Below are 14,858 nucleotides of genomic sequence, written 5' to 3' on the forward strand. Positions count from 1 at the left end.
TTCAATCGAATTCTCCATTTTTTGGTCCAGTCACTGAATTTGTTGCTAGCATTCTGTAGTTTTGTGGCTGCTTCTTGTACCGTTTCCCCTTCTGCCAGTATTGCAGTATCATCAGCAAAAGTAGCAATTGTCACAGCATCCAATTCAGGAAGATCGCTTGTGTACAGCACATAAAGAACTGGTCCAAGAACATTCCTTGTGGAACTCCAGCCCTTATTTCCTTTAATTCAGAAACGTCATCACCTTGTTTTACTCTAAACAATCTGTTAGTCATGTATGAGTTTAAAAGTTTTACAAGTTGAGTGGGAAGAATTTTATGAAGTTTATTGATCAGTCCTTCATGCCAAACTTTGTCAAATGGCTGTGCCACATCAAGGAAGATTGCTGAGCATATACATTTTTTCTCTAATGAATTCTCTATTACATTAGTGATTCTATGTACTTGGTCCAGGGTTGAGTGCTTCTGCCTGAAGCCAAATTGATGGGCTGGTAACAGATTCCTGCTACTTATTATGGGAGCCAATCTCTTCATTAGCAATTTCTCAAAAAGCTTTGAAATTACAGGTAGAAGAGATATTGGACGGTACGATTTTGCTTCTTGAGGACATTTCCCAGGCTTTTGCAACATAATGACTTCTGCCACCTTCCAAATTGAAGGAAATGCTGTATTCGGAGTGATGCATTGAATAAATATGTTAGCATGACAATACCTTTCCTTAGAAGTTTCTTCAAGATTTAATCTGTAATCAAATCAAACCCAGGTGCTTTTTTGGTATTCAGATTATTTTTTATTTCTTCTTGAACCTCATTTATAGAAACTAGATCAATCTCTGTATCTAAATCATCTATTATATCTTTTTCAGGATCAATTTCAGATTGAATGTTGTTTGCCTGAAAGATTTCTTCTAGATGATTAGCAAATATATAATTATGTCTTTTCTCTGTTATTTCTTGCCCAAGTACCATCTGGTTTTCTGATTGGAGGGGATTGTGATATTGCTCGCTTAATTCTTTTTGTTGCTTTCCATAATGAATAATCTGTACTGGCATCAGCTGTCAAATTTTGAAGGTAGTTATTAATGGATTCCTCAGTTAGTTTCCTTATCTCTCTTCTCTATTGTTATGTTTTGTTATTCAAGATATTTTTGTCAGCAGGATCCCGAGTTTGTTTCTGAGTTTGTTGCCATCTTCTTCTTGCCCTTCGTTTTTCTAAAACAAGTTGTCGAATCTCCAGTGGGTAATTGCATCCTTTTGTTTTCCTGGTGTATTGTCTAGTGTTTTTCCAGGCTGATTTCTGGATTTGCCACATTAAATTTTCTGCGGCTTCATCTAACTGCTCAGCTGTTCTAAGGGGAATATTCAAGTTGATTTTATTCTCCAAATCCACTTTAAAAGCTTCCCAGTCTGTTGTTCTGTTGACTAACATTGTTCTGTCTTCTTTCTTTATTATTCGTTCACTGAGTGTGAGAATTACAGCTGAATGATCAGAATCCATGTCAAAGCTCTCTTCAATGTCAATAAAATTACTGGATATTCGTTTTGTTATGAAGAAATCTAGGAGATCTGGAGTTTTATTCAAATCTGTTGGCCAATAAGTAGGTTTCCCTGTTGAATGGAATTCGCAGCCGAGCTCCTGGATAGCCTCTCTGAGCTCTTTTCCTTTAGTAGTTGTGAGTCTTGAACCCCAATCCTTATGCTTGGCATTAAAATCTCCACCCACTATGAATCTATCTCCAAGCTGATGAAGAATATTTGTATAATCATTTCTCTTTAAATTGTAACGTGGTGGGAAATATGCAGCTCCAACAGGTATTTTCTGGTTGATTGACTCTATTCCAACTACAGTAAGCTGTATTTCATTACTTTGGAAACTGAAGTCTTCATAGTGTTTAATACTCTCCTTCACTATTACAGCACTTCCACCTCTTGCTTGATTTTGAGGATGAATAGTTTCGTAAACATTATATCCATTGATTTTGAAGTGAGTCTGCTCAGTTGAATGGGTTTCAAAGATAAGGCACACATCTATATTTCGGGTCTTTAGAAATATTTCTATTTCTTGTTTTCTATTATTATTGATATTATTTATTCCATTGGCATTCCAGGTAGCAATCCTAATATCTTGTTGGCTTGTAATATTCATTTTTTAGTTTTCTTCTCGATACTCTTACTCTTCCCTTCCAAGCTGTCAAGTCGTCCAGAAAGAATGTTCAAACTGTTTAAAATTTCCTGCAAAACATTATTAACATCAACTGGTTGTTGTTGCTGCTGCTGCTGCTGCTGCTTTGGTTGACTCTCCTGTTGTATGCTTGGAGTGGGTTTTGTTACTTGAGAATAGGATATTTCTCCAGTGTACTTTCTTGAAGTGAATTTTCTCTGTTGGGTTGTATGTGGTACTCCGCTACTTCTTTTAACTATGTTGTCTTTTTCAGTTCTTCTTCTAACTCTGGCACGAGGAAGGTCGGCAATCTTTTGGGAGTCGACATTCCTCACATTTTTCACATTCCTTAGCCGGACTAGATGATAATTCAGCAATGAATTGATTTTTCAGCGCAGGGCACTGAACTCGCGCACAACAATTAAAACACTGAACTCAGCACTTTAACTATTGCATAGACACTATTTCAACTATTCACACTAAACCAAAAACTATGTCTGCTCGCTACGACTGCTTGATTGATACTTGTATAATAATGAATTATAACTTTGAACAGTTTCAATTTGGTTTTCCCGGTCTTCTTTCTAGTTGCCTGCTTGATCTACAATATATTTGAGGTTGGAATAATTCCCTGCGACAGCCGAGTCCTAAGTACTGCTTTTGAAGGAGTCCTTCCGCAATCTAATGGTTATAATATTCGATCCGCAAAGAAGATTTGTTTTTTTTAAGATTTCGTCTTGGAGACTCCAGGAGAGAGTATAAGACAAGTCATTCTTATGAATACTCAATTCCATACAGTACAGAACAGTCAAAGTGTATAAATACCAATCCATACGGAATTGTCAAGTGAACATATAAGTCGATAATACAGCCCTACTCTAGTTACTCGTCATATTTCAATTCTTTGAAGCTAGTTCAATCTGAGAGGAACTCTTGTAAGCTATAAAAAGCTGCATCAATTAAATACTTTTTCAATTGGTTTTTAAATGTCTGGGTATTTTCAATTCTTTTCAGCATGAGCGGTAGCTTGTTATAGAATAATCTACCAGTATAGCTTGGTTTTTTCTCGAATAGTCTACTATTATGCCTCACCAAGTGATAGTCAGATCTGTTTCGCGTGTTGTAGGTCATGAACGTCAAGATTTTGGCTCAAATCACTTGCTCTTACGAATAAAATAACCTCATAGATGAACAAGCTAGGCACTGTTAGTAGACCCAGTGACCTGAACAGTGGCCTGCAAGAATCTAGCCTATTCGCTTCTCCTATACACCTAACCGCTCTCTTTTGCATCTTAAATACTCTATCCATATTTTGCTTTGACGAGTTACCCCACACTATGATGGCATACCTTATATGCGACAATAAGGGACCATGGTAGGCTGTTATTAGTAGCTTTTTATCTTTGAGCCTTGCAAGCTGTCTCATGACAAATACTCCAGATGCTATTTTGGCACACAATTTTCCAATATAAGGAGTCCAAGTCAGTCGCCTATCTAATAAAATACCCAAAAATTGAACCTGATCTTCATCATCAAGTTGACAATCATTTACAAAAATGTTTATCTTCCTATCTTCTATTATATTATGTTTGTTTTTGAATTGGAGGTATTGACATTTCTTGCTATTTATTGTCAGCTTCAGTAAATTCAAAAACTGTACAATGGACTGCACCCCTAAGTGGGCATTTGTTTCAAGATTATCCAACACAGAACTGCTGAAAATAAGTGACATATCGTCTGCAAATAAGATTATCCAACACAGAACTGCTGAAAATAAGTGACGTATGTATCGTCTGCAAATAAGAGAGCTCTACCATTTATCAGTTCTTTGGGTAGTTGGTCAACATAAAGCAGAAAAAGCAATGGTCCCAACACCGAGCCCTGGGGCACTCCAGCCTGAACCTGCACTCTGTCGGACTTAATCTTTACAATGCTGTTGCCCTTTACTGTGGTAAGCTCTACACTTTGACTCCTGCCAACAACATATGACTCAAACCATTTTAGTTCGACCTCATTTCCCCCTAAGTTCTGGAGAATTCCCAATAAAATTTTATGATTGACAAAATCGAACGCCTTAGATAAGTCTAAGAATATTGCAGCGGCCTTATTACCTGAATCTATTTCCTCTATCAGTCTTTCCACAAGAGCAACTATAGCGGTTTTAGTTGATTTCCCCTTCTGAAACCCATGCTGCTCATCACAGATGAGCTTATTCTCTTTCAGGTGCAGAAGTAGCCTGTTCAGGACTGCCCTTTCAAAAACTTTACTAACTATATTTAGAATAGTGATGGGCCTATAGTTCTCCACTCTTTCTTTATCACCACTCTTGAAAATTGGCAATATCTTACCCTCCTTCAAACTGTCTGGAAAAATTCCTTCTTCTAATGAGTGGTTGATGTGGTGAGTTAATGGTTCCAATAATTGCTCTTTGCACTCTTTCAAAATCTCACTTGACACTCCATCCAGTCCTGTGGTCTTTTTATTATTTAAACTGTCAATTATGCTAGACAACTCATCTTGAGTTAATACATGAAATTTAAATTGATTTTGAACCAAACTGGCGTTACTTGAATTTATGTTATTGAGACCCCTATTATCGAGTGATCTTTGAAGATTGTTAGCTACTTGTTGGTAATAATTATTGAAAAAATTACAAATATCTGAACATTCAGTGATATACTTGTCAGTGTTGTCTTTGATCCTGGGGACACTACTGAATTCATCTTTATTAACTACCTTCCTATTCTTGTTGATGACATCCCACACTGCTAAGTTGAAGTTCGACAAGATTTCAGCTGTCTTCTTGCATTTCGCCTTCTTGACTTCTTTCATGTAACTGTTCTTCAAAGCTTTGTAATTTTCTTCACTTGGCATGTCTCTTGATACTTTGAATACGTTATAAGCTTCTTTAACCCTATCTCTCTGAGCGAGTATATCTTCAGTAATCCATTCGTCAATTTTTCCCACCTTATTTTTGACAAAAACCTTTTTTAATGGGCAACAGATACTAATGTGGAACCCTAGAATATTTATGAAACTATTATATTTGTCGTTTGTGTCATTACCATTGTATACCCTACTCCAATTTTCTAACCTTAGTTTCTGCTTTAAACAATAATTGATGTTACTCTGCTCACATTCTCGCACTTCTTTCGACAATTTACTGCTACCAGCTGTACTTTGGACCTGCATTCTCACCTCTAGAATTTGATAATTGTGGTCGAATAATTCTGAACGGTTTAATCTAATCTTACAGTCTTCTATGTTAGTGAGTATATTATCAATTATTGTTTGAGTTGTTGGAGTCACTCTTGTATAGTCATGTACTTTGATTTGTAGATTATTCATGTTTATAATATCTTTCAAGTCCTCCGTCATTTTATTTTGTGTTGCAAAGTTTGTGTTAAAATCGCCTACTACAATCACCTTTGAATAACGATAGTAGTTATCTCTAAGAGTTCGTTGAACAGCTCACAAAAATTTTCCCAATCCCCGTTAGGTGACCTGTAAATACCTAGCACAGCTACTTCGAAACCTTTGTCAGATTTCACTCTCTCCCCTGTCACTTCCAGATCCATCTCCACAGAGAACCTTTCAACATACTCTAGACTATGTATATTAATGCTTTTATCATTTTTAGAGAATATACAGACTCCCCCACTTCGATGCGCTTCCCTACAGTAAATAGCTCTTAAAGAATAATGGGGTAGAGTTATTTGCCACATTTCATTTACTTTTAACCCATGCTCAGTAAAAATTGCCAAATCAGGAGACTCTTGTTTTAGAAAAACCTCTAGTGTATCAATCTTATTACGAATATATTGAATATTCTGATGGAAAACCGCAAAAACTTTCTTACTAATATTTGTTAAATTATCATTATCCTTCAATCTTGATACTTCTAACTGATTTGGAGCTAGAAATTCTTCGTTGCCAGTACAAGAGTTGCCCTCATTTAAATTATTCTCACCAACAATAATTGATAGAGCTGCCGATACATTATCATCTAATTCCCCCTCCCAGTTTTGAGCCATTTTACTAAAAAAGGCTCAGTAACGAGTGAAGTTCGAGAGGATTGCAGACGGCTTTCAATCATCTCTGCTAACCTTTTACAGAATATTACTTTGCCGGATCGATTTAGATGCAGTCCATGGTTGGTAAAGTTTTCTCTTTCCAACCTCTCATTCAAGAAACATACCCCCAACTGTTTAGAATTTTTGTTTTTCTGGTTGTTTATAGTTTTGTGAATTGCTATATTTGTTTGGCTAATCGTTTGATTCAGTTCTGGCCTGTCAAATCTACTTGCAATCGTGCTTATAATTACGTTTGTTTTCAGACTGAGTGGAACGTCATTTATTTTCTCAGTTACTTCAGGAAGGTGGTCCAGGTTTGGTTCATTTATGTTATTTGAACCGCCCAGCACTATAAGAAAATCATTCTTGCCGAAGTCTTTTGTTTGCTCTCTTGCTGACTCAACGACTGCTTTTATTGGTGCACCAGGCTTGTAAAAACTTTGAATGTTATATCTATGTTTTAGTGTTTTATCAAGTATGTTACTGCATTCTCGACGATGGCTTGATGTGAGAAGCAAGACTCGACCTTCCCTTATATTATTCGTCCTTGAATTATTTTTTGATGCAGACTTTAAAACCTCACTGTAACTTTGTTTATTCTCTAAACAACATTCTTCTATTTTATTTCCCACTTCAATTGGTTTCAATGAAGATTCAACAACAGTATTATTTTCAATTTTTGATTTTAGTTTCTGTATTTCTTCCGACATTGAATGACACAAGTCTTTCAATGTACTTTGTATGAACGAAAGCGCTTATATGATTAACAACAAAAGCAGTTGACCAAATTTTCGAGTCCGATTCGGTCGTGGTCGACGTCAGCAGTTTTACGCACAAACCAAACCTCACCTTTTCGTCGTCTTGGCTAATCAGGCCAAAGCATAAATTTAGACGAAGGCAATATAGACAAATATAGGCATCAGGTTTTAGTAATAATTCAAAGTTAAATGTCATGAATAACTCACCTAAACCTAATTCACAAAACTCAATATTAATTGGGCAAGGTTCTGAATAAGACTCCGCCTATTAGCTTTTCTCGAAAAGCAATATAAACATTCGTAACATGACATTTGAATAAAAGTCTTACCTGTTTTAGTGGTCCCATTTTTCAACAGAATACTGAGCGAGTCGATTAAATACTTATCATCAATAATGCACTCTGTAAAAAAAAAACAATGGTAGGAAATTTCAAATAGATTTACTAGTAAAGAAAATTCGAAAAAATATGCGCTAAGCTACAAAAATTTACAATTTAATATCGTATATTTAAAAAATGTATAGCCCAAGTTACTTCTAATTAGTAGAACTCAAATATATAGCCTATTGTTAATTGCCTAAAACATTGTGATAATAGAAGTAAAAGTTAGGCCAATCATTATTTTAACTCTTGGTGCCGGTTGCACAAAATCCGGTTAAAATTTAAACTTGATTAATTCCATGAGAACCAATCAGATTAGCTGTCTTATCAAAAAGACCTTCTTTGATTGGTTCTCGTAAAATTAATAACGGTTAAAATTTAACTGGCTTTTGTGCAACCGGGCCTTAGTACCGGGTAATTAAATTTTGTTTGGTATTAAAATTTTAGTTAAAAATACTTAAAATTTTAATTTAAAAAAGAGTTTTATAAAGAATTTTAACCCTAAAGAGAGACACACTGGGGTGTTTTACACCCCAGGGATTTTTTTCTGTTCTGCAGTTGACAATATCAAACAGATGGGAATTTATGCCCAGTCTAAATTAGGTTTGTAGTATTGTCAACTACTCTCCACCACTTCCAGTCAGTAATAGCATTCTACATGGTCACCAGCTCATCTTGTTCTTCGTTTGGGGTGTCTGACACCCCAGAGTGTATTTTACGTAGGACTTTTATCAAACACTTTTATTAAAAAGATTTACTTGTATTGTCACTACGAATGTGGTATGGGATGATGGATCAGATTGGATTAAATGATTTGATTCTCTACAACTTGAGGTTCAATACAATAAAATTAAGAGACGTGAGTTTTTGATGAAGTTGTCATTGGCAATGATCAAGCCATTCCTTCAAACCGGATTAGGAGCTCCAACACTTAGGTGGAACATACGTTTTGATGGCTACATTGGCTATTTTGCGGGCAGTAATGTAACACGAGCCTCTGAAATTTCAGTTTTCGTATCAACCGATAAGGGGATTAATTGTTCAAGATTAGATGTGGAAATTTAGGGTGCTGAATCTATTTTGTTGAGATTCGAAATATCTAACTATTGTTTTAATGTTTCAAGTTTATATACATGGCAAGCTTTTTGTATTGATACCTTCTTAAATGACCTTGCTGGTGGCTTCTTGGAGAATGACAAAGGCAGCAATAACTCTATAATTTTAGGTGATATTAACCCTAAAGAGACACACTGGAGTTTTTTTACACCCCGGGTATTTTTTTCTGTTCTACAGTTGACAATATCAAACAGATGGGAATTTTTGCCCAGTCTAAATTAGGTTTTAAGCATTGTCAACTGCTCTCCACCACTTCCAGTCAGTAATAGCATTCTAAAAGGTCACCAGCTCATCTTGTTCTTCGTTTGGGGTGTCTAACACCCCAACGTGTCTTTTACATAGGACTTTTATCAAATACTTTTTTACAAAAATTTACTTGTATTGACCACTACGAATGTGGTATGGGATGATGGAATAGATTGGAATAAATGCTATGATTCTCTACAACTTGAGATTCAAAGCATTAAAATGAAGAGACGTGAGTATTTGATGAAGTTGTCATTGGCAATGATCAGGCCATTCGTTCAAACCGGATTAGGAGCTCCAACACTTAGGCGGAACATACGTACTTCTAAAATTAGTATAAAAATTGATAAGTAGTGCTTTACTTTTGATTTCTTAATGCACTTGAAACAAAAATGATTAAGAAATGATGAAGTATTGTCTAAGTAGGTTACTTGTTTTTTTCATATTTTTCAAAGAAAAATGCAAAATTAAATTGGGGTGTTTACCCCAAGTAGAACACCCCAGTGTGTCTACTGTGTTAGGTAGCATAAAGTAAGTGTGTCTCTGTAGGGTTAAAAAATTAAGAGTTGACATTAAAGTGCCTAGTAAGAACAAAACTGTATCAATCGTGGAACATTCGCAATTTGCATTGCAACATTGATTAAGCAATAATATTAGGCCTATAATAACAATAGAAAAACTACCTAGATCAGTTTATAATTTTGTCTGGTCGTTATTCGCTGAGCCGCAACTACATGTTGGCCCACTGAAGGTAAATGCTGACCAGCGCCAGTGTGTGGGTGGTTTGCCAGCACTAGCCTTGAAGTGAACTAGACTCATTACCATGCTTGGCCAGGCTGTAGTAAGGCTGGGCTAGCGACTAGGCCTTGGCCAACATGTAGCCTAGGCATTACATAGTATGCTGTATTCATATTCTATGGTCTAAAATGTCGTTTAATATAGGGTATGATGAGACTGAATGCGTATCTTATCTGCAAGTGTACGTCAGATTATGCATAAGCCGGAAAACAGAATTTGAAAAGTACCATTGAAACACGTTGTTGACTTGCATGTACCTGCTCACACTAAACGCAACCAGCAAGTGCAAGCATTTAGTCTTCTCGCTGTGTGTTTTTACAGATCTTGTTTCTAATCAGCACGATTGGTGATTTATAACCAAGCTACCGTACTAATAAATAATTTATTACATATAAGCATTCAATGTGATCACAGCCTTATATAGGTCTAAACCATAATCTATATGAATAAATAACTAATTACTATAATTTCATTACAAAAATGTAAAACTAAAATACGACTGCCATGGATGTGGCAGCAAAAGTGAGTTGGCCTGAAGAGCCTAGAAAGATAATCTTACCTGAGTATAAGTGAAAAATATAGGCGGTGGGATAAAAACTTTTCAAGAAATTAAGTGCATAATAAATGTTAAATTGAATCCCACCGCCTATCTAAAATGGAAAAATAAATAAAACTATAAATGAAATTATAATTTTTCACTACCACACAAGTCACAAATGAACGCAAAACAAAAACCACAACGAGAGAGAGAGCCAATCAGTACGTCAGTCTCAGTAGAGACCCTGCCAAAGAGTACATACAGAATGGAAACTTCCACTCTAGATTTGTATTTCAGGGTATACCAAGACGCCATCCTTAACGGTATTAGATTTGCCGGTAATTTAAAATTTCACTCAAAATACTATGAGATCACATACATTGAATCACATACAAAGCATTATATGTAAAAATACTCCTTATATTATACTGTACATTTATGATTACAATTAAGAATTCAGTGATTGAAAAAACTCTTATAAATAGGTGTCCAGGGATTCTCCCCCAAAAATGTTGAGAAAATTTTTGAAATGGCTAGAAGCAGTTTATGCCATATTCTACCAACTAATATTTTTATACTTAGATAATAAATTTTCATAGAGATTGGATATTATGTTAATTAATAATAATTCTACATTGTTTGAAAACGATCTGGCAACACTCTCTGATTCTAATTGAAAGATTAAAATTAACCTACTTTTTACATCAAGCCAATCAATTTTTGTTAATGAGGAATTGCTAGAAGAAAGGCCCTATCAATATCACTGTAATCTTTACAATAACAAGATACAATAGTCTTCAATAAATTTATCTATAATATAGATATTATATCTATTATATACATATTATGTGGATAGAATCGACACGTCTCGGCGAACAGCGTATTTATGGTGAATTCACGCGCATAGCCGCATGCCTCGCCCGAGGCAAAAGCTCCTGAGTACACCGGGCGACTTGAGACCAAGGAGGATCGTGGAGACGAAACAATAGGCTATCCCATTGGTACACTCTGACACCACTTTTTCTCGTGCTAGCCATCTTGGATTGACAAATTATGTCATTCCAATTGAATTCAAATTATGTCATTCCAATTTATGCATTTTCTCATCATTATTCACGAATGATTAAGTTATTATCAATGACTCTATTTGAAAACAAGTATTTGGACAAAACTGATAGTACCAATGTTATTATTTATATACTTATAAAACTTGAATACTACTGACTTCTCACTGATAACAACTTCTGTGCCTTCTGTGCAACTAGGCATATGTGTTATTCAATCAGGAACATAGGTGTAGTTTGCACTGTAATCTTGACTTACCTTACTTCAAAATAATTGAACATGTTTCGATTCTCCATGGTACAGTATACATTTAAAACATTGTAATACTAGTAGCTCTTTGAACAGTAGACCTCACGCAGTATTCTCATCCACAAGTACCTGATTGAAACTATAGACCTTATGGAAATACAGCAATAGACTGGCTTCTCCACACATCTGTGTAGTCACTTTTCAGCTGATTTATGATGGATAATTCTATAGTCTGATTTTTACTCTAATATTGGCTTAGGAAGGAGGCTCCTTTTCCCTTTTGTATTATCCTTGAAATGCAAAATTTCCAAAAACATTGTATATACGTTGATGCGCAATTAAGAAAGGAACATACCTGTCAAATTTCATGAAAATCTATATCTGCGTTTCACCATAAATGTGCAACATATAAACATTCAAACATTAAGAGAAATGCCAAACCGTTGACTTGAATCTTAGACCTCACTTCACTCGGTCAATAAAATAAAAAAACACCACAATTATTGCAAATTCACAATAAAAAGTATTTGGCTACTATGAATTGATTCATTGAAGATGTCATTCCCATCAGAGAATGTCAAATTTGATTTAAAAGGTTTTACAGAATAAATGAGTGAATCAGCTCCCCTATATAAAATTAGAGGCTATTCAAAATTCATTACAAATTATTAATTCATTATAATCAAACAAGGCTTGGCCGAGCTATAATTTTGATACATTTGAATTATACTTCTATAGCTAGGCCTTGGTTTAGGCATAATTATTGCAAAGACAGACAGATGAATGCCAAAGGCTCCACTTGAAACAAAGCCTCCACTTCTCAGTCGATTACTGTTTAATCATCCCATATATGTTTATCATTCATTCTCTATAATGCTATAACTGGATACTGAAGCTCTCTGTAATATCAGAATAAATTCATGCACAATGGATAACCTGATTCTCTGAATAGATTATTGGTAAAATTATGTCAAAAATTATTGATTAACAGAGAATGGAAATTTAGTAGAAATAATATGACTATGAATGATATAGTATCAATTCTGTGACACTGAACTTGATATTTGTCAATGGGATGAATATAATAGTAGATAAGTGTTGTAATAGAATATTTATTCAATTACATGGATATATTTCTGTATATTAAACAACAAATAACAATTGTTATGGACATTCAATTTTTGGCAGACTATTCTAGATAAAAGTATATTAGTTTTCCTTTCCTTACTTACTTACTGTTCCTTACTAAACTTTTTTTAGGGAATGGAATTTGTGATCATTATTTTTAATCTGTTCGACAAGTGCCTACAATAAGATTAAGATGTTTTCACCTTAAGATAATAACTATCAACTCTTAGGACATGCCTAAGAATTTTTTATTGTGTTACTTTTGAATTATTTGGATGGCACTTCTATTTATTGTATTTTATTTGTATTGTATGCTTCAACTGAACAATAAAATCATCTATCGATCTAAGTGTGAATAAAAGGCATTTATCTAGGCCTATCCATCTATCTACAGGTTAAACTTAACAAGAGTAAACAAATTGTTAAATTTATTAATAAAGTTATAAATTATTATCTGTCACTCCTGGAGTCTTCTTTGAACTTCTGTTTGTACATCCAAATGCACAATAGGTTACCATTTTGATCAAAACTTTTATTTTTTCATTAAAAGTCAATTAAATGAACACATTAGCACAGATTTTAATGCTATGACTGCAGTGCAAGTGCAATGCTTTGGTCAAACCAAGATGGCCGAAAAGATGCGCAGGCTAGAATGCGCGGAAACAGCCAAACTTTGTTTTGCCTACTCCACTATCCTCCTTGCTTGAGACCTTAGACCAGTTATAGAATAGACACGGCCTATTGTATATTCATACTGAAAGTCAATGAAGCCAACATCTAATGCCAAATCTCCAAATCGTGACGTCAGCATCAGATAGAAAACTTTTCTGTAGAGTTTGTTTAAAATTTTTTACCATAGCAGATTGTGTCTATTTCAGCGGGAGCGCAGCTGGAGTTTACCATTTTGATGAATAATAATTTACATCCTTCTGAAATAGGCACAATCTGAAAGTTTTCTATCCGATGATGATGTCACGATTTGGAGATTTGGTAGTAGATGTTAGCTTCAGAGGCTAGACTTCCCATCGTGTATATTCTATAACTGGTCTAAGCTTGAGATCAAGCTCGCTTTGCTCTGTTGCCAGATTTTTTTTCTAGTTCTTTATTTTCAATTTTTTTTTTCAATTTAGTAAAAACACACAAAACAAGACAAAACAAAATTACAAAGATTTACGAAACAAATAAAACACAATAAAATGTTACAAATATAAAAAAACAATGGGCTTAGTGTTTGGGTGTGTTGGAGAAGAGAAAAAAAAAGAGAGGAAGGTACCTAGCCAACTATGGTTTCCCATGTAATAGGCAGGCAAAGAAGAGAAGAGAAGTAATGAGGAAAAAAAGGAAGGGAGAAATGGGGGGAAGGAAGAAAACAGAGGAATATGTACCCAAAATAAAGGTAAGCGAGTCCACTGAAAAAAGAAAAAAACTGATGAAAAAACAATGCTGGAGCAGAAATCTCGAGTCATATATCTAAATGGAAGAAGAAATTACTGTATGTCCAGTTTTTTAACTCCAGTTTAATTTTTCCACTGATCTTATTGTCCATGAGAAAGTGATTTGGAATGAGGTTTATTATTTTAGTACCTATGTAAATTAATTGCCTCCTTATACATTCAATATCAGTGTTATAGATTACATATTTGTTAGCAGTGGCCCTTAGATTATAATAATTAAGAGTAGAGTTTATTGTGAGAGGAAAATCTGATCTATATTTTATCAAGTACTCAATTACGGTTTTTATGTATAATTGACGTATGTCATGACCTCAAAATCACTAAAAACCATATCCGTTGGATAGAGCCTGGGTTTGCTTAATATAGTTTTAATTATCAGTTTTTGTGCTACAAATAATTCAGCAATATGACAGTTGAAACAGCCTCCCCAAACAACTATGCCATACTGCAGAATTGACTCGACTAGAGCATGATACATCATTTTCAGGTGGTTCTTATTAAGAAATCTGTTAACTTGATAAACTTTAAAAGATAAATATCTAATTTTTCTACATATGTATTTAATATGAACATCCCATTTAAGGTTTCCATGAATTATAATTCCCAAATACTTAGTATTATTGACTTTTTTAATGGTGGGACAATCACAATTACCCAAGTTTAAATTGCACTGAGAATGGAGTCTCAAATCTTGATTCTCGTTAGGCTGTCCTACTCTATTTGCAGAGAAAGTTATGTAATTAGTTTTTTCAATATTTAAACTTAAGGTATTCTTATCTAACCACTTCTTAATTAAAAGCATATTATTTTCAGCTATGGTATGAACTTCGTTCCATGAATTACCGTGAAAAATAGCTGCAGTATCATCTGCAAAGGATATCACAGTTGAGTTTAG

At 34.6% G+C, this 14,858-nt stretch overlaps 2 protein-coding genes across 3 annotated transcripts in view; both read right to left on the reverse strand.

Annotated features, from left to right (window-relative positions):
• LOC111057743 (probable medium-chain specific acyl-CoA dehydrogenase, mitochondrial) overlaps positions 1 to 14,858 on the reverse strand; it is a 95,035-nt gene that overhangs the window by 72,373 nt on the left and 7,804 nt on the right. The window contains exons 1-2 of one of the 2 annotated variants that reach the window (XM_039430747.1): positions 10,089 to 10,301; positions 7,319 to 7,390 (exon numbers count right to left, since the gene is read on the reverse strand). In XM_039430747.1, the coding sequence (XP_039286681.1) occupies positions 7,319 to 7,336 (18 nt within the window). In that variant the 5' untranslated portion in view covers positions 7,337 to 7,390; positions 10,089 to 10,301. Of the gene's footprint in view, positions 1 to 7,318; positions 7,391 to 10,088; positions 10,302 to 14,858 lie in introns of those variants that run through there. The other variant, XM_039430746.1, reaches the window with a different exon arrangement.
• Positions 6,144 to 7,231, reverse strand: LOC120351912. Its single transcript, XM_039430755.1, has one exon. It carries the CDS (start codon positions 6,939 to 6,941, stop codon positions 6,165 to 6,167), a length of 777 nt encoding a protein of 258 aa, XP_039286689.1. The 5' UTR covers positions 6,942 to 7,231; the 3' UTR covers positions 6,144 to 6,164.

Source organism: Nilaparvata lugens, chromosome 6 (assembly GCF_014356525.2).
Source record: "Nilaparvata lugens isolate BPH chromosome 6, ASM1435652v1, whole genome shotgun sequence".
NCBI classification, from domain to species: Eukaryota; Metazoa; Arthropoda; class Insecta; order Hemiptera; family Delphacidae; genus Nilaparvata; species Nilaparvata lugens.

What these genes read in the sequence shown, in the direction of transcription:
- LOC120351912 (XM_039430755.1), bottom strand. Translation starts at nt 6,941, where the DNA reads ATGTCGGAAGAAATACAGAAACTAAAATCAAAAATTGAAAATAATACT.